This window comes from Xenopus tropicalis, chromosome 1 (genome assembly GCF_000004195.4).
Source record: "Xenopus tropicalis strain Nigerian chromosome 1, UCB_Xtro_10.0, whole genome shotgun sequence".
Classification (NCBI taxonomy): Eukaryota; Metazoa; Chordata; class Amphibia; order Anura; family Pipidae; genus Xenopus; species Xenopus tropicalis.
Window position 1 is genome coordinate 144,586,689 of NC_030677.2, and position 27,348 is coordinate 144,614,036.

The following is a 27,348-nucleotide window of genomic DNA, read 5'->3' on the forward strand; positions in this document are numbered from 1 at the left end:
AAGTGCCACGCGGACAGAGAAGATACACAAGGAAATCATGGCTTACCATTGCAAATGAAATTTGTATGGCTATACAACGTCTTTACTAGGGTCTTTGAATTACACGGAATCCAACGGACCTGGAAAAATCAATAACATTTACATTGCAAAAAAAGCTTGCAGCTGTTCACTCCCCTATAAGGGCAAAGACACACGTGGCGATCAGTCGCTGCGACTTTTAATGAAGCGAGTCGCGGCGACTTTTCTCATGTAGAGTATAATGGCCGTCGCTGCAACTAATTGCTCATGCATTTTCTCTGCGCAGATTAGTCGCCACAACTTTTTAAAAAGTCATGCCGACTAATCGCCCAGTGTGCTTTTGCCCTAATGCCATTATAGTTTGAAATGTTAATAATCCGTGTGCCTTCGCCCTAATGCCTGCCTAGAACCCATCAGTCAAAGGACGTTATTAACAACATTTCAGACTATCGACAAGAATCACACAAGCTACATACCACTGTACTCACACTACACAATGGATAAGGAATGGTTAACTTGTTTATTAATGACCTGGAGGTGGACATAGAGAGTATTGTTTCTATTTTTGCTATTTTTTACACTAAATTGTGCAAAACCAAGTTCCATGCAGGATGCTGCCATGAGCAATTTGATAAAATTGAAAAACTGGGCAGCAAAATGGAAAATGAGGTTCAATGGGGACAAGTGCAAAGTTACGCACTTTGGTATAAATATAACCGCAAGTTGTACACTAAATGGCAGGGTGTTGGGGGGGGGGATCCTTAATTGAGAAAGATCTGGGGGGGGGGGTTGTAGAGAACAGGTTTTCTGATTTCAGGCAGTGTCATTCTGTGGCTACTAAAGCAAATAAAGTGCTGTCTTGTATAAAAAAGGGCATTGACTCAAGGGATGAAAACATAATTTTGCCCCTTTATAGGTCCCTGGTAAGGCCTCACCTTGTGTATGCAGTGCAGTTTTGGGCTCCAGTCCTTAAGAAGGATATTAATGAGCTAGACAGTACAGATAGGTCAGTATAGGTTTGTGGGTGCTGGGTTTACATGGAAGGGTTGAACTTGACTGACCCTGGTCTTTTTTCAACCCTATGTAACTATGTAACAAATAAAATTCCCATTGGCCTGTGCTCATTTTATGGTGATAAAGAGAATGGTTAGACAGGTCTGGAAATTTCAGGACAGTCCCAAAAATAATCTTAATGAGTGTCGCATACAAAATGAAAAAATTCCTTCCTTTACTCACACTTTGGAATATCCCTTCCTTGATGGCTGCAGCATTAACACATTTTCCTACAGAGAGAATAAGAAAGAGGAAACAATTTTTTAAAACACAATTTTCTTCTACTGTGTTTCTTGCACAACTCTTTAAACCTTATACTTTATAGTGCAGCCTTTAACCTTCTATCCTGGGGTTTAGCCACAAGGCCCAAGAACCTCTTTAGAATTATGTACCTATTTGAATTACCATTTTCTGCTGTTGCAGGACATTTTACTTTACTTAATAGGCTAAGATCAGAGAGATATGAATATGTATTTTATATGTGCTATATTTTGCAGCCAAGCAACATTTAGGGTGAAGAGACAGTTACTAGTAGCAGCTACTTTTTCACAGCTACTAAACTCCAGAAAATACCCTGGCATAGACAATACTGAGAATTGCCTCTGCTAAAACACACGCAGAGAAATTAACGGTAAATTATTGGCATTGTCTATTTTAGTAGCCGCTACTAGTAGCTCTGTATATCTTCACCCTTAAGGGCTGCGACGGGGAGGGGGGGGGGGTGTTGTCTCCCTTGTTGCAGGCAACTAATCTCCCCGAAATGCCATCCCAACCGCTAGAATGTAAATCGCCAGTGGGATGGCATACGCAGCGCAAAAATCACCAAACATTCCTCTCAAGGCAACGTCAGCAAATCGCTGCGCTGCATATGCCATCCCACCGGCGATTTACATTCTAGCCGGTGGGATGGCATTAAAAAAACAAAAAAAACTAAAAAATAATGAAGACCAATTGAAGAGTTGCTTAGAAATGGGCATTCTATGACATAATAAAAGCTGAACTGAAAGGTAAACCGCCACTTTAAAATTCCTTCCCCTTTATGCATGTTTAATGGTGCAACAAAGTGGTGAGAAGCACTGTAACACGAATGAACACCTCATTATTTGATCTGTAGCTGAATGCCCTACAGTTGCAATCCATAATTGTGATATAGATGCAGAGATTAGGGGCAGATTAATCAAAATGTGATATTAGAGTTTACTACAGAAAAATTCACCCACGTTCTATTCATTCCTACGGGATTTTTAGAAGTTAGAGTTCACCATTTTATAAAAACAATTCTATAAATCCCATAAGAATGAATAGAAAGTGGGTGATTTTTTTCTGTGGTGAGCACTAATCTCACGTTTTAATAAATCTGCCCCCAGGTAGGATTTCAGTTTACTCTAACATAAAAGATAGTCATAAAGGAAAAAAAGATACAATACAAATATACTAGATCATCAGAATGAATAAAAAAGAATAAAACAAAGCTCCCAAGGAAAGCATATGGTAGGACAAACCATTAAAGTGAGGAGCTGGAGTCACATAGTACAAGTGCAAGAGAAGATGGCCAGTAGCAGTGAGCACTGGAGCAGTAAGCTCTAAGGCCAGCATACACAGCAGGAGCAAGTGCTGTCAGATACTATGAAAAGCAGCCTGCAGAAGGCAAGCTCTGAGGCACATAAAAGAATACTTCTACTTGTTGATGCTGGGTGCTTCTTCAATTATGTAAAGATATTTAAGCAATAAAAAAAAGTTTACAGTACAGTATGAGATCACTGCTAGACACGCACACGCTACCTGACAACTAACATGTGCCTTAGGAAGTGTTATAGCACAGGAGAGTGTGTCAGCTCACTCATAACATGTGGCCCTGGACTGGCAGCAGATGTAATCTTCTCAAACTGCATTTTGGAAATGTTTTCAGTAGGGCTGCACCTAATACAGGATTCTGCCTTTTTCAGCAGGTTTTGGATGAATCCATGCTCTTAGCCAAAATTAATCCTTAAAATCACGTGACTTTTTGTCACATGAACACAGAAGTTGAACATTTCAGGATTCAGATTCGGTTCGGTATTCGGCCAAATCTTTTTAGGATTTGGGGTTTGCCGAATCGGAAATTAGTGGATTCGGTGCATTCGTAGTTTTCAGTACATCTTGGCCTCCTGTTAAGCCCAACCCCCCACCTCCCAAAAAAACTACAAAGCAGCAGTGATTATTATTTATTTATATAACCCAGAGCTGTATAGTGATTATATATCAGACCTTGCCCCAGTGGAGCTTACATTTAAAGGTCCCTATTACATTCACACAGATGATGGCCAATTAAATCAGAAGTCAATTAACCGTCTGAATATTTTAGGATTGTGGGAGGAAACCAGAGTCACCCACAGGAACCCAAAAACACAGTGACAACATACAAAGTTGTTGCAGATAGTTTCCTGGCTGGACTCAACCTTGGAACACCAGTGCTACAAGACAGAATTACTGCTATGCTACTGTGCTACTAAATACAGTGCTGAACCCATTAACGGGCATAGATTCCATCATTGGTTTCAACACAGAAATGCACATTTGCTAGCCAAAAGCCACACATTGTTTCCAGAAATACTAAAGACAGACTTCTCCACCAGGTTTGGACACATCTCTAAAGGCTAAAAAAGCGCCACCATAGAGTACATCCTATGTGCCATGAGGATGCGAGGAGTTACCAAAACAGAAGGTAACATACATAGTCTTGGCTACTTAGCCAAAGCCAACTAAAACCAGGCCAAGGTAAAACAGAGAGCAAAGAGTTGGAAACTCAAGACAATACAAATACTGGGCTAGAGCCAAAAGAGATGAATTCTGGGACAGGCTGTGTCACAGCTAAATAACTAAGCACAAGTCATCAAATTTTACTGGCCCCTGATTAACTGCAGCTAATCTTACAATTAATTCAGATTAATACATGAGGATGTCGTTAGGTTTGTTAACATTATATGAAGTGGAGCCTTCTGTGGCTCAGCTAGGAAAAGCCATGCACAGCCAACACCAGTACTGAGACCCTGATCTGGGCAGATTCTGATCATTGAGATGCTAAAGGTCAGAAGTGGTTCATAACTTTTATTAAATAAATGTTAATAGTCCTTTCATGAGCTAAAATATCTGCTACAGATATTTCTAAAATGGTTCAATTTTTAAATTCCTTTATACAAGCAGAAAAATGTATTCTCTTCTTAATTCAATCCATGTGAACACTCCCAGCAGGCACAAAGGTTGCACTAGCTGATGATATAATACATACTCAGACCACTTAGTATAATCAGAACTGAGCTTCACAAAAAACAGCTCGTCTATATTACAGTATGTCCTCATTTGACCAGATGAGATGCATGCCTTCCTAGGCTAGCCCTTTAAAAATCTGATGTGTACTTGTTTACTCTCATGAGATTCTATATACCTATATGCTATACTGATCCAGACGCACAACATTTGGACACTTTCTATTTCAGTCCTGAAGATCTCCAGAACTGTACACGGTGTTCTAGGCCCCAGACGACCTTAGTAGTCATCTTCAGCTTCCAACTGTTCCCTCCCTCTGAGCCTAGTTTGTTTCTACATCACAATACATATGTTTTAAATTTATTATTGGGTCCCTAGATAAATTATTGCAGGATATAAACCAGAAAACATTGATTTTGAAAGTTATTGGCACACAGAGGGACCCCAAAATACAGATGATTTTTAAAACTACTGAGAAACGGAGCTCTTAAACTAAAACTGCAGCTCAAACTTAACGATTTAGGGCCAAACCCCCTTATATTCTCAGCAGTTCTATCCCTACTAAGGTACAGCCTTCCAAAAAAAAAAAAAAAAAAAAAAAAAAAAAAGAGGATCATACAGTGGCTTAACCAGTGTGCCCCACCTTGAAAAAAAAAAAAAAAATCAATCAATCTTTGAAAGGACCTGGTAGGATCTATGGATCGCCATGCACCAGGCCCCTCCAAAGATATATATATTTTTTTGCAGGGCGTCTCACCTTCGGCATCTTCCGCCTGCCAAAGTCCTCCCTCCCCAGCCAATCTACTACTTGCGAGAGGGAGGGAAGTCGTTACAACTATGGAGGAAGCATACCCTGGTCTGGAACCCCTCAGCAACCGTGGGGTCTGCTTTCTCTATAGTTACAACACTGGGATCATACATGTGTAACAAAGAAGAGAAGTCTTTTTAAGATGAAAATCACTAGGTAAGGACTGTTAGCCACATGCCATGGACTGATGGAAGTGATGATGAATCTCTTCAAACTCATATCCAGCTCACCAGTCTAACAGCTCAGAAATGTTGTTACCTTCAACTCTTATGAACAGTGTATTATTCCTTAGACGTGTCACATACAATTCAGGTGTCACTTTACGCCCTTTAATGCTAACAAATATATGCCCACGGGTTGCATGTTAATTTCCCTCAAACATATCACTTATATGTGCATTGGTGCATTTGTAACAGAGAAATACATTTTAAGATGGATCAGATAGCTGAACTAGCCCCAGTAATTTATCAACATAAACATATTGCTTTGTAGGAGAAATTCCCATAAGAATTGAGGCTGAGGTGAGATTAAAAAAGATTGTTCTTTTGCAGTTTTGGGTACTACTGGAAATGTAGCAGCCCGGTTGGTGTAATCTTAATTATGAGCAATAACTCCTTACACAAAAAGGTATGTGGAGCTCTAAATAGCATAGGCAAGGTGACTGATCCAGAATATAAATGTTACTGCCACGAACTAGCAGATATAGAATTTATAATAGGTAGAAACTGACACACCTTTTCTCTGCATCACAATATGTATGGTCATTGTTTTTATTATACTCCATATGAATCTGCTGTAGAAATTAGCAACTTTGAAAAAGTTAATGAACTAAATATGTGGCACTTGTAAATAAAGACTGCACTGATTTGAGGAGTATTTGCCATCTATGTGCAGCAATGTTAACGAATAATGCTTTTCACATCCTGTGATGAAACAATAAAAGCCCCACCACAAGCAAAAGCCTAAAAATACCAACATATATATCTATTGTGCAGAAAGGCTATTTGGATCTATAATACTGCACATGGGTTGGTCAGCAAATCTAAATAAACATTCTATGATAAGGATTCCAAGACTTCCCCTACAATAAGGATTCCTAGACCTTAGCATTGTGGGTGGGGGGACATGTAAACATGTTTTGTAACGCTAAAAATTTTCAAGTAAAAACTCTATTCTACCCTGCCCCAATAATTGCCCTATCCTGCACACCATTTAGTATTCTGAATGCTTTATTAGAAAATTCCTGCTAAAACTTGGTTTCCTGTCATTTGAAATAGGGCGATAGGGCGATGATCGATCCTAGCATAGTGGATTCTGCCCTGCATCGCTGTATCGCCCTATTTAAAATGACCGGAAGCCAAGTTTTAGCAAGTATTTTCTAATAAAGTATTCAAAATAATAAATGGTGTGCAGGATAGGGCAATTATTGGGGTAGGGTAGAATAGATTTTTTACTTGAAAAATTTTTACTTTGTGTTAGTGTGTTACTTTTCCTTTAAAGCTTTCAGCTAGGAAAGCAGATATCACAGTTTTTTGAAGAGCAGGCACGGAGTGAATCTTTAGGCAGAATTCTTCATTAAAAATTGTTTTATTGGAGTACCTCGATAGTCTTACGTGCTTCTTGTTCAGACTCTTAAAGGAACAGTAACACCAAAAAATGAAAGTGTATAAAAGTAATTACAATATAATGTACTGTTGCCCTGCATTGCTACAACTGGTGTGTTTGCCTTCGCTTTCCAGCTTGAATGGCTGCCCCCATGGCTACACAGCAGCTTATTTATATAGTAGCTTTTCTGTAGCAAAAACACCAGTTTTTTGAAGAGCAACAGCACATTATATTTTAATTACTTTAAAACACTTTAATTTTTTGATGTTACTGTTCCTTTAAAGGAACAGTAACACCAAAACATTAAAGAGTTTTAAAGTAAATGAACTATAATGTACTGTTGCCCTGCACTGGTAAAAGTTGTGTGTTTGCTACAGTAACTCTACTATAGGTTATATATAATATAATTGTTATTAACACATCTATACCCATTATAAAAGGCATTTAAATATCCCAGCTGTCAATCATATATTGCCTGCCCCGCCTCTATGCCTTAGGCATAGAGGCGGGGCAGACCATTACTTAGATGTTTAATTCAGCACTCACTTTCCCCCTCTCTCCTCATCATCTAATTGTGAATCCTGTGTATGGACATAGGTATCAGGTCCCCCATTCTGGCACAGAAACAATGTTTTAGGGTTATACAAAGCTTGCCTTAATAACAATGACCACAAAATGGCAGCTGCCTGCTTGCTGTGATTGTGAATTCCTGATGACTGAAGGAAACCAGATTTATATTATTTATATAGTGTAAGTGAAGGTTATTTTGCTTGACAAACACAATAGATAACAATTTGTAATTATTTCTTAGGGTGACAGGTCCCCTTTAAAATGGCTGAAATCACACACAGGTGTATCACATGAGATGCACATGATTAGAACATCGTTCCTCAGCATTTTGAAGGAGATTTGCCCTATTGAAACCTCAACATTTAGTTTGATGTGCTCCTGACTGTTGAGGCGAGAGTGAACACCATGGTGAGATCGAAAGAGCGGTCAGAGGCCTTCAAAAAGAACATTGTAGCAGCTAATAAGACTGGTAAGGAATTTAAGAAGATCTCAAAAGAATTTCAAAACAAATGCCAGCATGCCCAGGTCTGGGCACACAAGCAAGTTCAGCCCAAGAGCAGACCGCAAGATGTTAAAAGAAGTCTCCAAAAACCATAAAATGTCATCATGGGACCTACAAAAGGCTCTTGCTACTGTTGATGTCAAAGTGCATGCCTCTACAATCACGGGATTTGTGCAAGGAAGAAACCTTTGCTCTCTTAGAGAAGCATCAAGGCCAGATTGAAGTTTGCCAAAGTGAACGTAGACAAACACCAGGACTTCTGAAATAATGTTCCTTGGACAGATGAGTCTAAAAATGAATTATCTGGACACCAGAATAAAGGACATGTTTGGCGTTAACCAAGTACAGAATTCCAGGAAAAGAACCTCATACCAACTGTGAAGCATGGAGGTGGAAGTGTCATGACTTGGGAATGCTTTGCTGCAGCAGGACCTGGCCAGCTCATCATAGAATCCACCATGAATTCTACTGTGTACCAGAGGTTGCTTGAGGAACATGTGAGACCATCTGTAATAGAATTAAAGTTGAAGCGGAACTGGACCCTGCAACACAACAATGACCCAAAGTATACCAGTAAATCCACCAAGGACTGGCAGAAAAGAAAAAAAAGAAATGGAGTGGCTGAGTCAAAGCCCAGATCTTAATCCCACTGAGATGTTGTGGCGTGACTTGAAATGGACTGTACATGTAATAAACCCCTCAAACATCTCGCAGTTGAAAGAATTCTGCATTGAGGAGCGAGGCAAACTTTCCTCAGACCGATGTCAAAAACTGGTAGGTGGCTACAAGAAGCGTCTCGCTACAGTTATTTTAACCAAAGGGGGAGACACTAGCTATTAGGGGGTAGGGTGTCCTAACTTTTTCCTCAGTTAGAATACACATTTTTGTTGATTTTTTGAGTAATTCAAGGTTAATTTTTGTTGTTTATCTGCAATTAAATCCAGAGATAAATAAAAACAAGATTAGACATCAATATGTCAACATTTCTTCATAAAGAACTGAATATTTAATGGGGTGTCCTAATTTTTTCACATGACTGTACATATTAGGAAGGCCAAACATCTCTACTCCAGCAAAATAGGACATCGCTCAGTGAGACACAACAATCTCCAGGTCAGCCAAAAAGCTAATGTACACACTGGGTTGTCTGCCTGTCTTATATTTTTTAGTCCTGCAAGATTAACTTTTGTCTATTCTCTAAAGAGTGATCAGTAAATTACCTGGCAGGGGGCCCACATATGGAGTGAATTGTATTCAAAATTATTTTATAAGCGGTTTTATAAAGTATTGACTGCAACAAGCACTATTAGATTTTAACAGACATTCTGTAGACAATGTGCATGAGTGTGCCTTTAATAATGCTTACACCCACACAGTTGTTTATCAGTACCTGGGACTAAGAGCACTAGAGATAAATTCTTCAACACAGCTGACAAGACTAGATAAATCCTGTGTGGGTTTTTTTTTAATTAATGTTTCATGTTTTGGGTCAGCTTACTGTAAACACAGATATTTCCTTGTCCCATCCTATTACAAGTAATACAGAGCGTCACACATGAATTGTTTATTTGGTGCACAAAAAAAATACATTTATCCAAAAATCTAAAAATAAATTAAAAAAAAAAAAAAGGACAGGGTACCCCAGTGCTTCATGGTTTCTGAGCTCCTAACTCATTTCACATCATTGTATCTAACATAACAGAAGTAAATTCTGATCAAATAATCATAAAGAAACCAAAGATTACAGGCAATAAACTATAAGACCCTGAAATGAAGGAAGGAAAATTGGAGGAAAAAAAAAAATCAAAAGACTACTGCTAGAACACTGACAAGTGTTACCCAAACAACCATAAGTGTTTTGGCTTGTATGTTTCAGCTCCAAGTGTTTTATGCAGTCACCTTAAAACAGTGCTGTCCAACTTCTGCGGTGCCGAGGGCCAGAATTTCTCTTGCATACATGGTGGAGGGCCGCTAATGGAAGCCAGTTTTGGCCACTCCCCCATTTTAAACCACAACCACTTCAAACTACACCCATTTTATCACAATGGTCGCTGCAGGGATATCAACCATCATTCATATGTTAAAGAATTATATTATGTCATATTAAGACACACCCTTAAATCCATATGCCTCCTCCTCCCCTGTGGATAGCACAGCAACCCCCAGTATATAATTACACACCTTAGGGACCATTTAATGGCTATTTCCAACTGCTAACAAACTCCCACAACAAACCCCTGCCAGTTTCACCTCCCACAAGCAGCATAGGTTAGGCAGAGTATGGCACACACAGGCAGCACTCTGCCTGTCCTATGCTGCCTGTGTGTGCCATAGTCTGCCTGTCCGGTGCTGCCTGTGGGTGCCATACCCTCCCTGCCCTATGCTGCCCATGTGCCATACTCTGCCTAGAAAGGTTGTAGATGTTAGATGGAGCACGCAGGGCTGCTTATTCATTAAAAATATATCCTTTATTTGATCAGTCCATTAAAAACATGTAGAAAATCATGTAGAAAATCAACCCCCCAGCTTGACGCGTTTCATGGCTTATGCCACTTCATCAGAAGCCATACTCTGCCTACCCTATGCTGCCTGTGTGTCTCATACTCTGCCTGTCCGATGCTGCCTGTGGGTGCCATACCCTCCCTGCCCTATGCTGCCCATGTGCCATACTCTGCCTACCCTATGCTGCCTATACAAAGGCAGCATAGCCCAGGCAGTACATACTGTGAAGAGGTGAACAATGTGGGTGATTACAGCCTGAGCCTGAGGTGTGAACACTGCAGGGGGTGAACAATGCAGGGATTAAAAGGTGTGAACAACACAGGGGATTACATTTTTAAAGAATACAGTGGGATTACATCCTGAATCTGAGGTGATAACCATGCAGGGGGGCAGTTTATCCCAGTACTGATACCATTTAAAGCCAACACAAAATTAAGCCATCAAAGCAGCCAGACAGGTGGGGGGCCATGGGCCGCATGCAGCCCGGGGGCTGCCAGTTGGACAGCACTGCCTTAAAAATTTTTTATTTTTGCTCCCTGGTTGCTAGTGGAATTGACACACAGCAGCCGAATTAACAGTTTAAATTTAAAGTGTGAGAGCTGCATATATAACAAGACTGCTTTTTCCCACTACAATAAAGATTTATACCATTGCTTAAACATGTAATCCCATGTACTGTTCACACCTTTTAGTCCCTACATTGTTCACAACTCAAGCTCGGACTGTAAGCGCCCACATTGTTCACACCTCAGAGACTGTACAAGCAGTGCCAGCATTTTGTCACTTTATGTACTGCCTGTCCTATGCTGCCTTTGTGTATGGCACACACAGGAAGCATAGGGCAGGCAGAGTATGCACACACAGGCAGCATAGGGCAGGCAGAGTATGAACACACAGGCAGCATAGGGCAGGGATAGTATGGCACACAGACAACAAAGGCCAGGCAGAGCATGGTACACACAGGCAGCATAGGCCAGACAGAGTATGGCACGGCACACACAGGCAGCATAAGGCAGGGCTAGTATAGCACACATATATAGGGCAGGCAGAGTATGGCACACACATACAGTTCAAGATAAGGAATTTATTGGCATGCTTCCTTAGTGACTCACAGCAGTAAGTTTGGTTGCAGCCACAAAGGTATGCTGAACTGAGGAACTCAATTTTAATTTAATTTCATTAAATTGAAAAAAAAATAATGAATACTATGTGAAATAGATTTATTAAACACTGACCATTTTTATGGATTTTAGTAAAAAAAACCAAAAACAAAAACAGTTCCCCTTTAATGTTAATAGAAAAAATCCTGAATTTTGACTGCATGGTGCTGGGAAGGCTGATCCTACATCACGGAGTCTATTAATAAGAAAGGTACAGATGTCATAGCTGCTCCTCACAGAGAACCTACTATTGACACCACAGCAATTATTTGTGAACTTTCACTTAGCAGCCCCTACGTGCGTTTCACTTTCACTCTGACAGCACAGATCTTTGGTGTATGCCAAATGAGTGACAAATGCACAACACCTAGGGGCTGTTTTTTAGCTAACAGGACCGATAAAGGGTCCTGCATCAAAAATGGTCTAGTTGCATAATGATAGAAAGCTCATAGCAATTTTTCAATATACATTAAACATTTTCAAGGGTTTTGAAGTGATTTGTAAATGCAATTACTGAATTGCTGTTAAAAGCAGTATCTGGTTATTTATATTCTCTGCACATTTGGCCTGGACTTCAGGAACAGTGTCGCAGAAGTCAGTTCTCCTATTCTGTTTCTGTATAGACAATTCTTGGAACTACACTTTCTACCATTATGAAAAAAACCTTTTGGTATCGATCCTATTTAAGCTATTAACAGACATCTACTCTTTGAGACAAGCAATGTAGCTAAGAGCAGATAGACACAAACCATAATTATTTTCACAGGAAACTAGTCGAAACTGTGATCCATTCACACCAGCATGTGTTACAGAAAGGTTTCTTAACCTCTCTAGGGGACCTAAGAACTGTTTTCGAATTAATTTAACTACTCTCTGTTGGAGCCGACCCATAGGTTAATAATATCTGTGTTAGAGGAAATACATTAATAAGCATGCTGTACCAAAGAAACCGGGGTTCAACAAAATGACCAACAGTTCATCTGACAACAGACTGGCTTTTTTGTAGCTAGTGGCCCCTATACTGGCAAAATAAATGTGTATGAATATTTTTGGTTCAGTGAGAAAGACCTATGGATAATCTCTCTTCTTGTCAAGCCCAGGAATTGGGACAACTCACTGCCTGAGTACAAAAGGAATAATTGAATCAAGTTGGCCAGTGAGGCATACCCTAACGCAGGGGTTACTGTACATTCCAGAACACAGAAGCAAATTCACACCAAAAGAAAGGCCACCCCCCTTCAGTGACTTTCCTTAAAGATCTTTTGAGCACTACAGACAATAGCAAATATTTGAAATATGCATGGTCCTTGTCTAGGAGTGTACAGTGAGATGTAAATAATTTAAATAAAAAGTAACCGTAAGTACAGTGCCCTCCATAATGTTTGGGACAAAGATACATTTTTCTTTCATTTACCCCTCTGCGCCTCAATATAAAAATCAAACAATTCAGATGTGATTAAAGTGCACATTCCAGACTTTAATTTGAAGTTATTTGCATTTTTGAGGACGATGACAGACTGGGGCAATTGGTCGCCAAAAAAACAGTTGTGGTGAATAAACTCTGTGTAAAATAGACAAGTTGCCCTGACTGCGTGGCACAAGTTAGAAGTGGTGATTTGTTGCTGGACTGGATTATAAAAATCGTGGCCACTAATCACCCTGTGTCTTTGCCCTTATACATAGTCCCCCTTATTTCAGTGCACCATAATGTTTGAGACAAATAGTAAGTACTCTGGTGAAGCTCTGCCAAGCCTCTACTGCATCCACCTTCAACTACTGCTTGTCCTGGGGGCTTCTCCCTTTAAGTTTCCTATTCGGCATATAGAAGGCATGCTCAATTGGATTTAAATATGACGACTGGCTTGGCCATTCAACAATTTCCCATTTTTTTAGCTTTGAGATACTCCCGTGTTGCCTTACCAGTGTGTTTGGGATCATTATCTTGTTGCAGGAAGCGCTGTCCAATGAGTTTGGAGGCGTTTACCGGATAAGCAGATAAGATGTTTCTATTCATTGTGCAACTGCCATCACCAGTTTCATCAGTGATAAGTGTGCCAGTTCCTATGGCAGACATATATTCCCAAGCCATAACACCCCCACCACCATGTTTAACAGATGAGCTGGTATGCTTTGGATCTTGGGCAGTTATTTTGTCTGCAATCTTTCCTCTTGCCATCACACTGATACAGGTTAACCTTGGTCTCGTCTGTCCATAACGCCTTTTTCCTGAATTCTGCTCTTTTAAAGCAGAAGGAAAGGTAAAATCACTGGGGGGGGGGGGGGGTGTCAAAATGTTATGGACCCCCAGTGACTGTAATCGCTTACCTTATACCCTGGGTTGGTGCTCCGGTTAGGAGAAAAACGTATCAGCCCGGGGTAGCTGTGAACGAGCAATCCTCTTCCTCCTGTCTTCTTTCTTCATGATCCAGGGGCCGATGCATGTGCAACAGGGTTAAAAGACCAGATTTTTTGTTAAAGGAGAAGGAAAGGCAAAGTCACTTGGGGATGCCAAAATATTAGGCACCCCCAAGTGACTTCAATTGCCTACCTTTTACCCCGGGCTGGTGCCCCTGTTAGGAGAGAACAGCACCAGCCCGGGGTACCTGCAGCGCTTCCTCGTTCCGGTCTCACCGCGCGTGCATGCGCAGTAGAATGAAAAGCCGAACTTTAACAGGGAAGTCGGCTTTTTCACTCTACTGCGCATGCGATTGTCTGGGACATTCGGCAGCAGCACGAGTAGGAGGAAGCAAGTTCGACATGTACCCTAGGCTGGTGCTGTTTTCTTCTAACAGGGCCACCAGCCTGGGGTACAAGGTAAGCGATTAAAGTCACTTGGGGGTGCCTAACATTTTGGCACCCCCAAGGGACTTTGCCTTTCCTTCTCCTTTAAAGTTCAGCTTTTTACTCTACTGTTCATGCTCAATTGGCTCAAACGGATCTCATTCTTGCAGCTACCCCGGGCTGGTGCAGTTTTCTCCTAACAGGAGCACCAGCCCAGGGTATAAGGTAAGTGATTACAATCACTGGGGTGCCTAAGATTCTGGGAACCCCCAGTGATTGTTTTTCACAAACTGTAATCTGGCCATTTTTATGGCTAACTAGTGGTTTGCATATTGCAGTGTAGCGTCTGTCTGCTATTTCTGTTTATGAAGTCTTCTGCGGATAGTAGTCTCTAATAAAGACACACCTGCCTCTGGAAGAGTGTTCCTGATCTGTTGGACAGGCATTTGTGGATTTTTCTTTACCATAGTGAGAATTCTTCTGTCATCAGCAGTGGAGACCTTTCTTGGTCTACCATTCCCTTAAACAAAGATCACTAGTGCATTCTTTCTTCTTAATGATATTCCAGACAGAGATGACAGTCAGACTTTAGGATTAACAAAATCAACTAATGGTTTAATTCTTGTTTTTTAGCCTCATAATAGCTTCCTTGACTTTTATCCCCCAAGGAACAATTCATTACTTGACATGGCTCTTAAGGTGGACATCCATGGGCAGGTTTAAAGGAAACGTAACACCAACAAATGGAAGTGTTTTAATGTAGTCAAAATATAATGTACTGTTGCCCTGCATTGGTAAAAGTTGAGTGTTTTCTATAGAAAGACTGCTATAGTTAATATGAAGAAGTTGTTGTGTAGCCATGGGGGCAGCCATTCAAGGTGGAAAAAAGGCACAAGTTATGTAGCAGATAAATAAGATCTGTATAATATATATATATATATATATATGTCTATTTATATACACTCACCTAAAGGTTTATTAGGAACACCTGTTCAATTTCTCATTAATGCAATTATCTAATCAACCAATCACATGGCAGTTGCTTCAATGCATTTAGGGGTGTGGTCCTGGTCAAGACAATCTCCTGAACTCCAAACTGAATGTCAGAATGGGAAAGAAAGGTGATTTAAGCAATTTTGAGCGTGGCATGGTTGTTGGTGCCAGACGGGCCGGTATGAGTATTTCACAATCTGCTCAGTTACTGGGATTTTCACTGACAACCATTTCTAGGGTTTACAAAGAATGGTGTGAAAAGGGAAAAACATCCAGTATGCGGCAGTCCTGTGGGCGAAAATGCCTTGTTGATGCTAGAAGACAGGTCAGAGAAGGGTAGTAGTATGGTGAGTATATACAACAACAGCACATAATACTTTATTTACCTTTATACCCTTTCATTTGGTGTTACTGTTCCTTTAAGCTGCCAATTCGAGTCCTTCTGACCAATTTGGCAGCTTGTGTATCTGTGTATGGGAACCCCAGATCTTTTCCCACCCCTAACACGCCCACCTAAGGTGTAGCTAGATTGTTTGGGAATAGGAGCTGTTGGCCCAGATTGTCTACCTGACAGATATTTGGGCAAAAATCACCTCAATGTGGATTGGATAAATTTAATTTCCCCTCAGATTGAGGATTGCGTCAGTAAACCGACAGCTCCTATTCCCAAACAATTGGGCTACACCTTAGATGGGCATATCTAAGAACCATTCGTTTGGGGACCTCGTCAAACGAGCAGATCTTATAGTGGATGGCCACCTTTAATCAATGTTGAAGTGCATATTTTGCAACAAAAAGGTTGTCAGCCTGTCTGAGCATGTGCTGAATTTAATTACTTTGCATGCTCTTTTTGCTTGTTTTAACAGCAATATTTCTTTATGATACACTGATCAGAGTGACAGAGTGAATCCATTGACAGAGTGAAAAAAATATCAGCTCTCAGACCTACTGTGCAGAATAATCTTTATCCATACATTTATCAAACATATCCAAACATAGGGAAATAAAGCAAGCTCATACATGAGCAATGTAATGCTTAAACTTAGACTTAAGATTGTTTTGAATACTAGATGTATTATATAACTTAAGGGGCCTTGCAATAATTACACTGTCATCTATGGCATATACAGTATTAAGGTTATGATGTGCTTGATTTAAAATTAAAAGAGCAACGGGATTTCTGGGGCAGGTAGCACACCCACAGTAATGTATTACACCTAGAGAGTATGAATAATTAATAAAGAATTCCAGATATTCATTAGTATGTAGAGCTCAAGAATGTAACACTAGTGATGGCAGACAAGTATGCAAAACATATGCAAATCGAACATCACCTATAAATAATGTGTATGTATAATTTTTCTATGACCCTTATTAAAGGGAGTATCCACCCTAAAACAGACTTTTGCATAATTAATTGAATTGCGTCATATACCATCAGATCCAATATTTCTTTTTAGCAGGTACTACAACTGCATGCAAACAGAAATGTGCAGTAGGTTAAAAACTACAGGGAGCAAAAGGCAGTGATGATTAGGCAGAAAGTATCCATCTTATGGTCGTTATTATTGCTTATGTATATAGTGTTATTTATAAAACAGCACTTTAGGGTACTGCTAGACAAGGAGATTTGTTGCCAGTGGAAAATCTGATACTGGGGACAACAAATCTAATTCCCTTGCCCAAAGGTGGCCATACACGGGCCAATTCTAGCTGCCGATATCAGTCCCTTCTGCAGGTTATCGGCCCGTGTATGGGCACTGACGACGGGTTTGCCAAATTCTCCAGATCTCCCCACCTACAGGTGGGGGATATAGGGCTAAGATATAGGGTTTACGACTTATTTGTGTTAGAAAGATAAGTTGTGAGTATTATAATGGTGCCCTAGGTCTGTCTGGCTCTGCTACAGGCCCCACCTCATTATTATATTTTATGTTGCACAAACCTCTTGTGACACTTTTAGACAGATGCAAAGTATGTATTAAAGCATGCAATTTTCATACAGGTGAATGACAAATCTACAATAAGGCTACTTGCAATAAGCAAAGCATTTTGATCAAAGAAATATGACTAACGTGATTAAGTGACACAAAACATGATAATGCACTGACCAAGAATGCTTTAAACAATCAAAAGAGGAAGAACAAGGCTGACTAGTCTATGGCTCAACTAGCATACTTGGTTACACAACTATATTAAGAAATAGTAGTAATTTATGTGCTAATAACTGAGACAATGAACAAAGTAAAGATATAGCATCATTTGAAGTTCCAATGCAGTACAAATTGCATTTATAGCCACTATTACCATAATCAGACACAATATGGCCATACAAAAACAGATAAAATCATATGAAACTAAGCATCTAGTTCATTGATTGGACAGGTCTGAAAATGTATTTGCTGTCCAAGATAGGACCATGTATGACCACCTTCAGGCTGTAATTCAACAGATCCATATTTCAGAAAAGTCACACCTGAGCATATTAGCCACCAACTTATGGTGGCCATACACTTCTCCAGACATGCCTATCTAAGGTGGGTGGATATCAGGTAACTCAGTCTTTTGGACCTAGGGCCAAATGATTGAATTACAATGGTGGGCATAGGCACCGCTGGGCTGAGCACCATATCAATAAGCCGATGTGTTCCCTGATCCAATGGGAAAAATCAAACCAGCCTGAACTACACCTGGACGATTTTTGGCCCATTGGGGGCCCCATACATAGGCACATAAGCTGCTAAATTAAATTAGTCTAAAGGACTCAAATCAGAAGTTTAAATCTGCCCTTGTATGGCCACCATAACTCACCTTTAGGCAAGCAATGTAATCCAGGTATGGTTATTTTTGGGAAGTTTAGTAGGATCACATAACATTTAGTTTTGTCCTTTGGAGTCAGGAAGGAATTTTTTCCCCTCTGTGGCAAATTAGAGAGGCTTCAGATGGGTTTTTTTGCTTTCCTCTGGATCAACTAGAAGTTAGGCAGGTTATATATAGGCATTATGGTTGAACGTGATGGACGTATGTCTTTTTTCAACCTAACTTACTATGTTACTATGTGAGCTACAGAGGTCTAATGATAAAACTGTTTTTAATATCAAAATGCTTAGTTTAAAAAATGCCATTAAGAAAACTACCTCACAAAAACACAAAAAAAAAAAGTAAAAGTACATGTAGAAAGGTCCAACGTCAATGATCAGAGGAACGGTGAAAGCACTCTTTAGAGGGGCATGTGACCTTATTTGTGGTTTAGAGGCTGAATGCCTTTGCTGATGTGAAGGATTCACACAGAGTACACAGGACATGAGTGAGAACATTTTGTGAATTAATCCCACCAAACAAAACCCATAACCGATAAGGAAAACAAAGTAGTAAGGGCCAGAAAGTCCAATACACAAGCAACTGTAAATAACCTACTGCCCAAAGCCCAACCATACAAACCATACCATACACTATATGGTGTAATTACGTATTTAAACCCTGATACTGGCTCTTCTTATGATACTGAAGTTTCTTTTTCAACTAAACGTTTGCTTTCTTTTTACAAATAAAGGATTCTCTCTTTCTATCTTCATTTATCACTTATTCAGCCACTAAGGGCTCTGGCACACGGGGAGATTAGTCACCCGTGACAAGGGTGATCTGTCGCAGGCGACTAATCTCCCCGTGTGCCAGAGCCCTTAGTGGCTGAATAAGTGATAAATGAAGATAGAAAGAGAGAATCCTTTATTTGTAAAAAGAAAGCAAAAGTTTAGTTGAAAAATAAACTTTTCAGTAATCTCACCGAACTACCATCCCACCGGCGATGGCACACGCTGCGCAGGCGATTTCGGCAAATCACAGAAATTGGCCCAGTTCGGGGAGATTAGTCGCCCGTGACAAGGGAGATTTGTCGTGGGCGACTAATCTCCCCGTGTGCCAGTGCCCTTAAGGTGGCCATACACGTAAAGATCCGCTCGCATTGCGAGACCGCCAAGCTATCAGATCTTCTCCCGATATCCCCACCTACGGGTGGGCGATATCAGGGGAATTTAGGCTGATTCGAATTAAAACTACTGTTAAGGGCTCATTCGGTTCGGGGACTGCATCAAGAAGCAGATATCGGTCGGGCAGGCCAGTCATCGTTTCGCCTACACGGGCCGATAAGCTGACGAATTGGGACCAATATCGGCAGCTACAATCGCCCTCTGTATGGCCACCTTAAGGCTAGCGTCACACTGGGCGGATTCTCGGACTGCAGATAAGTGCAAGCCAAGAATCCGCTCCTATTCTTGAAAAATCTGACAGTTGTGGCTGCACCTTGAGCCACTGCATTAGCCCAGGTGCAGCCACACTTGGCATAATTCGGCATTAAACAGCATTTGCAAGCAGTTTCACGTATAGACACTAGCCTAAAAGTGATGGCCTGTGGCTGTCACATCAGTAGATAAGGTTTGGCCTCAGTTGATACTGGCTTATTTAACTGTCCAAAAACCTACCATAGGAATAGCATTCCCTCTACCACAGAGATGAAATACCCTGCTAAACTTGTCCTTCTGGCTTTAACTTTAAGGGCTGTGACACACAGCGGCGCAATTTGTGAAAGTCGCCATGGTTTCCTCTCAAAGCAACCTCGGCAAATCGCGCCAACACATATGCCATCCCAATAGCAATTTACATACTAGGTGGGATGGCATTTCGGGGATATTAGTTGCCCCCAACAAGGGAGATTTGTTGCGGTGTGACTAATCTCCCTGTGTGTCACAGCCCTAAGATGTTCTGATTATTCTATGTTCATATCATTCGGTGGAGAGATCACTTAAACGTGATCATTGCATGGGGACAAGCCTTATGCACCTCAGTAAAACTGCACCAACAAGCACAGCTTCCATTCATCTACATCAAGGGTGTCAAACTCAATCACATAAGGGGGCTGAAATCTAAAACATGGGCTGAATTTTTTTATTAAGATATTTAGTCTTAGTTAAGGCTAGATCCTTCCTCACCTTGAAACACCATATCACACGCCATTCTCGTGCATGAATCACGTTTTGAAAATAAAAACAAGCACAAAGCAAATCGGACAGGACTGGATGAGAGCCTGGCCAACCTAGGCCAACGCACCCTACAGGGCAGAACATAATAGTGGCCGATTGGAGTGCCTGAAGCGGCGCAGTCAGGCAATTGGTCGCGCTGCACAGTCATAGTGCCACTGGAGTAGTGCGGTCAGGCAATTGGTCAGCAGAACGGTCAGGCACAGTCACCACGGGCCACATAAAACAGTCAGGCGGGCCAGATATACCCTGCAGGCCTTGTGTTTGACACGTGAGCTACATGAAGCAGAGCAAGGAAAGGATTACATAGTAAGTTGGGTTGAAAAAAGACATACGTCCATCAAGTTCAACCATAATGCCTATATATAACCTGCCTAACTACTAGTTGATCCAGAGGAAGGCTAAAAACCCCATCTGAAGCCTCTCTAATTTGCCGCAGAGGGGAAAAAATTCCTTCCTGACTCCAAGATGGCAATCGGACCAGTCCCTGGATCAACTAGTACTAAGAGCTATCTCCCATAATAACCCTGTATTCCCTCACTTGCTAAGAATCCATCCAGCCCCTTCTTAAAGCTATATAATGTATCAGCCAGCACGACTGATTCGGGGAGGGAATTCCACAACTTCACAGCTCTCACTGTAAAAAATCCTTTCCGAATATTTAAATGGAACCTCCCTTCTTCTAAACGGAGTGGGTGCCCTCGTGTCCGTTGGAAGGACCTACTGGTAAATAAAGCATTAGAAAGGTTATTATATGATCCCCTTATATATTTATACATAGTTATCATGTCACCTCTTAAGCGCCTCTTCTCCAGTGTAAACAGACCCAACTTGGCCAGTCTTTCTTCATAACTGAGACTTTCCATACCCTTTACCAGCTTAGTTGCCCTTCTCTGGACCCTCTCTAACTTAATAATGTCCCGTTTGAGCACTGGAGACCAAAACTGAACAGCATATTCTAGATGGGGCCTTACCAGCGCTCTGTAAAGGGGAAGAATAACCCCCTCCTCCCGTGAATCTATACCCCTTTTAATACAGCTCAAAACCCTGTTTGCCCTTGCAGCTGCTGCCTGGCACTGCTTGCTACAGCCAAGTTTATTATCTACAAGGACTCCAAGGTCCTTCTCCATTATGGATTTGCCTAGTGCAGTCCCATTAAGGGTATACGGGGCTTGCATATTTTTACTTCCCAGGTGCATGACCTTACATTTATCAACATTAAATCTCATCTGCCACTTAGCTGCCCAGATTGCCAGTTGGTCAAGATCCTGCTGCAGGGATGTCACATCCTGGATAGAATTGACTGGTCTGCAGAGTTTTGTGTCATCTGCAAACACTGATACATTACTCATAATACCCTCCCCTAGATTGGTAGGAAAAGGTCTGCTTTCTCGTTTTTGGGCCAATCCACGCTCAGCTCCGCTTCATATAGCCAAACGGAAGGGGAAGCTGTACTTGTTGATGCAGTTTTACAGAGGTGTATAACAGAACAGATTCGCTACTAGGCCTGCAAAAAACAGTGGGCTGAGAGCAGCAAAACTAACACTCCATGTGCCATTAGCCTAAAGTGCAGAACCTTTGCAAAAAAGACTACAACCCTTAAAATAAAAAAAATTTTGGTTCTCGTTTAACAACATTAATTTGATTTTAAGCACAACATTTTTTACACAACATATCTATTGTACTGCAGCAAGGAATATGCTTGCACTTTATAAATATGTGTTAATAAAATATCAGTGGTGTGGGTCCTCTTTTAACTGTCATCTTCAAAAGATCAGCTATGTAAGTACTATAAAATAAGTTCGTATTGATGATTTATATTTAAATAAATTTGAAAGGAAATCCCAGGGAGCCTATATGGATGTTTTACATTATATAAAAACCCACAGGACCCCAATCTAAACCACGATATTTATAAATAGGGGAGCAAGAACATGCACAATATAGTAAACTCTTAATAAAGTACAGGCAGCAGCAATTTATAAACTGAAAATATCACAATGTAGGCATCTTTCAATGTGATGTACAAATAACACAGCCACAGGCTGCAACACTGTAAATATTGATCAGAGCTCTTAATAGCTGGGTTTATCGTCTCACATGACCCAGATAATGTCAAGGACGAGAAAAGGATACTTGCCAATGAATAAATTCCCACCATGAGAAAGAATGTAGATCTTTGTAAAAGTTTCAGCATCAGTAACACAAATGTTTCTAATGTGTTCCCTATAATATGTGGGTGGTCTTATTTTCTCACACAGAATGGAAAGTCCTCCTGCTCATCACAGATGCAGTACTGCATATAAATAATTATGCATCACTACCTGCTAACTTAAAGGAACAGTAACACCAAAAAATGAAAGTGTTTTAAAGTAATTAAAATATAATGTACAGTTGCCCTGCGCTAGTAAACCTGGTAAGTTTGCAACAGAAACGCTACTATAATTTATATAAATGAGCTGCTGTGCCAACACGGGGGCAGCCATTGAAGCTGGGAAAAAGGAGAAAAGGCACAGGCACATAGCAGATAACAGATAAGCTTTGTAGAATATAATGGGGTTTTAGCTGTTATCTGCTAAGTAACCTGTGCCTTTTCTCCTGTAAATGGCTGCCCCCGTTGCTACACAGAAGCTTTATTATATAAACTATAGTAGTCTTTCTAAGGAAAACACACCAGTTGTACCAGAACAGGGCAGTATTACATTATATAGTTATTACTTTTATACACTTTCATTTTTTGGTGTTACTGTCCCTTTAAAAACAAAAAAAGTTTCTGAAATGGAGTAGAGAGTTTCAAAAAGCCTTTGTTCATTAGTCCATAGAAAGGTGGTGGGAAAACCCATGGGTCATGGACTCACTAATACTAGCAGGGATACGCAGAGTACTTCTGCTCCAATTAAACATGAAAACAGGAACAGATAAGGTATTTGGACAGTGACCGTATAGACAAGGTGAAACAATCAGTGTGATAGAGTCTGCAAACTGGCATCTGTACAATTCCAAGCAAATCTAATTGGAAATCCACTTATTTGGTCCTCAACATGAGTAAATTAAAAAGATATTGGTTACAATATTTTTTTTTTTTAATTTTTTATTGGGTTTTTTACACAATCCAATCATGCAATAGAAATAGTCAAGCATTGGTTCAGTAATAGTAAGAAGAGGCATAATGAACATCACAGGAGATAGGTTGGCAATGCTATCTACAGTATTATAAATAACGCATGTAGCATAAAAATGCATAAAGGAAAAGACTGTCCGTTGTCGTGATTGCTTATAGCAGTTGGATTGAATTAAGGTAACCAGGAAATGGAAGGGGGGGAGAAGGGTACCAGACAGGAGAAGCGTTAGGTGTGAAGTAGGGGAATATTAGTCGTAGGTCCACATCTTATACCGGCTTCCATTACATTTATTACTCCTATTGCCTTTATATCGGCCCGCAGAGCAAACACTCCATCAATTATTGGTTTTGATGATTTGTTGGGTTTGATATTTTCATTTCCAGGAAAGCTCGCCAGGGTCTCCAGGTAGCCCAATGAGTATTGGTTACAATATTAGCCAAGCAGCTTAAAGGAATAATGTCATGGGAAAACATGTTTTTTTTTTCTACACACAGACACACACACACATTTCACATGGGGCCACAAAAAGACCAGGCTTAGGGCGGAATAAATTTAGGGGTGGCCGCCCAGCCGCAAGTAAAATTTGTGTAAAATCCATGTGTGCTCTGATAAACACCATAAAAATCATGACATAATCCCTTTAACGTCATGCAAATAAATTGTACCAAATCTAGAGCAATATTATATGTAGAGAGATGAGCGCCCATTTGAAATCAGATGCAAAAACCTTTACCCAATAACTGGTTCCCAATGCTGACCAATTTATCAATACCTCTCCCCTCTGTCCACAAAATCCTGAATGCGGGATTATAAAAAGGCTGTTATTATCAGTTAATTATATAGTACCAACACATCAAAAGTTCCTACCCCATTCGCATACTATGGGTAATTTCATCAGAAGCCAGTTATTCTGCCTGTATGTTTTTTTGGGATGTGGGAGAAAACTTGAGTACCCGAAGTAATAGCCACGCAGACATGGTGACAAAAATTCTTTGCAGAGAGTGCCCAGACCTGGATCAAACTCATGATATAGTGCTACCCGCTGAGCCAGTAGCAGATACAAGAAATAACACAATATGGATTTGAAAACTGGTACAATACATCTTTTGGATCGATCCAATTTCATATGAAGAAATGCACAGAAAATATCTTCATGTGAATATATTTGTGTGCATGGCCTATAAAACCTTTCAGTCTTGCAGTGACTATTTCTTTCCGCCACTCAAAAGCCAAAGCCCTTCATTAGATTTTAACTTAAGCTACCCAATAAATATTCAAGGTCAGTTTTCAAGTCACTCCACACAGAGAAATTGGTAAATCATGAAAAACATACAGTGGCCATGTACAGGATTACATAGTTTTATGCATTGCGATCTATATCCCACTATTCACGGTGTCCAGCTTAAAGCCCAGATATCAGGTGTGGGCTTTTTTTCAAATACATTTGTTAATCTTAATAATGACTGGCATGAACTAACCCCAGACACACAAATCTGGAGTCAGCCAAATACATAACAGGGGAAGGGAGCAAAATAGCAGCTCCCAGTAGATATTAGAATAGCACTCAATAGTAAGAAATCCAAGTCCGGCTTGGGACTCCTCCAGTTACATGGGAGTAGGAGAAACAATAGGTTACCTGAAAGCAGTTCTAATGTGTAGCACTGGCTTCTTCGCAAAGCTCAGAATCTGGCACAATGCACCGAGATGACTGCCTACTCACCAATATTACAACTAAAAATAAAAGATTGGTTCAAGAATAACATTTTAAATGGTAGAGTGAATTATTTGCTATGTAAATAGTGTAATTTAAATAAAAAGTACACCATAAAGATCATGACAGAATCCATTTAAGGTTGTGCAAATAAAGAGTAACACAACACATCAGTTAAAAGATTCTCCAGCAGAATCCTGCATTTATTTTATATTTAATTTAAAAATTTCACATGGGACTAGCCATAATCTTCATTTCCCAGGGTGCCACAGCCGATCAGCAGAACAATGGGAAGGTAGCAGCTCACAGTAGGTATCAGAATAGCACTCAATAGTAACCAATCCAAGTCCAGCTTGGGACTCCTCCAGTTACATGGGAGTAGGAGAAACAATAGGTTATCTGAAAGGGGCCCAATGTCTTTCTGAAAGCTCAGACTCCGGCAAAATGCACAATGGCGCCTACACACCAATATTACAACTAAAGATAAAAAAATTTAAATGGTAGAGTGAATTATTTGCTATGTAAACAGTGTCTTTAAAAAAAAAAAAAAATGTATACCATAAAAATCGCAACAAAATCCCTTTAACAATACACATGAAGTGCTTAACAAACCAGAATAGGACTGCTATGAACAGCAAGCATTATGTGAATATTTAGTACAATTTGGGAAGCATGCTTCAAATGGTAGAATTCTGAATGCTTTAAAACCTGCCTAAACATGCTTTTGTAAACAGCTTCATTGCATAGTTACTGTTATATAATTATGTGCTGTTTAGCATACAGACTAAATTTAAAGGGCAGTTGAAGATTGTGCATATAATTTTGACAACAAATGCCAATTTATTTTAAAACTGACACACACTATTTATTAGGTTAATGCCCCACAGGGAGATTAGTCTCCCACAATAAATCTCTGCTGGCACAGGCGACTAATCTCCCTGAAAAGCCTTTCTGCCAGCAATAAAGAAAAGCGCCGGTGGAAAGGCCTGCACATCACTTATTTTTACGAAGTCACACAAAGTACAGGAGTAAACTTTAGGCGACTTTGAAAAACAGAAGCAATGCGTAGGCCTTTCCACAGGCAATTCCCTTTATTGCCAGCAGAAAGGCTTTTCTGGGTGATTAGTCAGTCGCAGTAGCAGAGATTTATCACGGGCGACTGATCTCCCCGTGGGACATGAGCCTGAAGTCCACACCTGAACCTTTTAAGATAAACAACAATATAGATTGTTTCTATATAGATTAGGTAGCTAGAACACTAATTATGCATTCAACCAGTAATATAATTAGGATAAAAATTACATACCACAGAATATAGTAAGTTATATTGTGCTGTAAACCACTGTACATTAGGCTCTTGTTCAGACCCCATCATAATTCTGTTGTAGCAGAATATATGTTACTGCAAATGAAAGTGAATGTATTTTAAAATACAGTAAAATGTCCCTTTAGCTTGCCTGCAGTGACTACAGCCAGTGTAAGCTGAGATACCTGCTGGTTAATGCCAAAACCCTGCTGTTGCTGAGCACCCTATGTGCACTGCAGGCCTAAGCACATATACAGATGACATTTTCAGATACATATGGGCTTTTCTGCCTTTCAGTGTGCACAGCAGTCTTATTCCTTATTTTGTTCTAAAGTGTTTGTGAAGCAGATATAAAAACACAGGTATAATATTTTACTGCATGGTCAAATAAAGCACAGTCCTAACCTCAAAATGCTTATCTGCCCATGTATGGGGCACTCCGACGGGCCCGTTTAAAAATCTTGTCGGAGTGATGACTGTATCAAATCGCTGATGTGCCTTCAGTGGCCTGTATCCCCATCACTGTGATCCAATCGTTTGGCCCTAGGCGACCTTGATATACAGCCAGTATTTTAATGTTGGTCCAGCTTTAGAAGGCGGTTGTATGGATACCTACATCAGCTAATCCATGCAGAAAAAATCTCTGAGGCCCTGGAAGAAACTGCAATATCAAAACGTGTAGGTAGCAGCTATCAGCAGTTCCATTCTACTTAGTTTGGAATCAAGCAGCTGAGAACACACAACTAGTATTGTAACAGTGTGCCGGCTTCCGCATCCAAGCAAATTTTGCTGCACTGTCACAGGCAGTGAATTTTCCACATTTACATTTTGAATAGCCTGGATTTTTCTCAAAGCACTGCACAAATAATATATATTTAGATGTCTGATGATTTAGACGTCTGATGATTTAGACAAATAAAATATTGCAACTGAATGAG

General features: G+C 40.3%; 1 protein-coding gene across 3 annotated transcripts in view; it reads right to left on the reverse strand.

The window, feature by feature from the left end:
* The window catches only part of mtmr3 (myotubularin related protein 3), a 53,744-nt gene that overhangs the window by 17,581 nt on the left and 8,815 nt on the right, over positions 1-27,348 (reverse strand). For all 3 annotated transcript variants that reach the window (XM_002934269.5, XM_031891659.1, XM_031891668.1), the window contains exons 2-3: positions 1,255-1,301; positions 47-119 (exon numbers count right to left, since the gene is read on the reverse strand). In XM_002934269.5, the coding sequence (XP_002934315.1) occupies positions 47-49 (3 nt within the window). In that variant the 5' untranslated portion in view covers positions 50-119; positions 1,255-1,301. The remainder of the gene's footprint in view (positions 1-46; positions 120-1,254; positions 1,302-27,348) is intronic.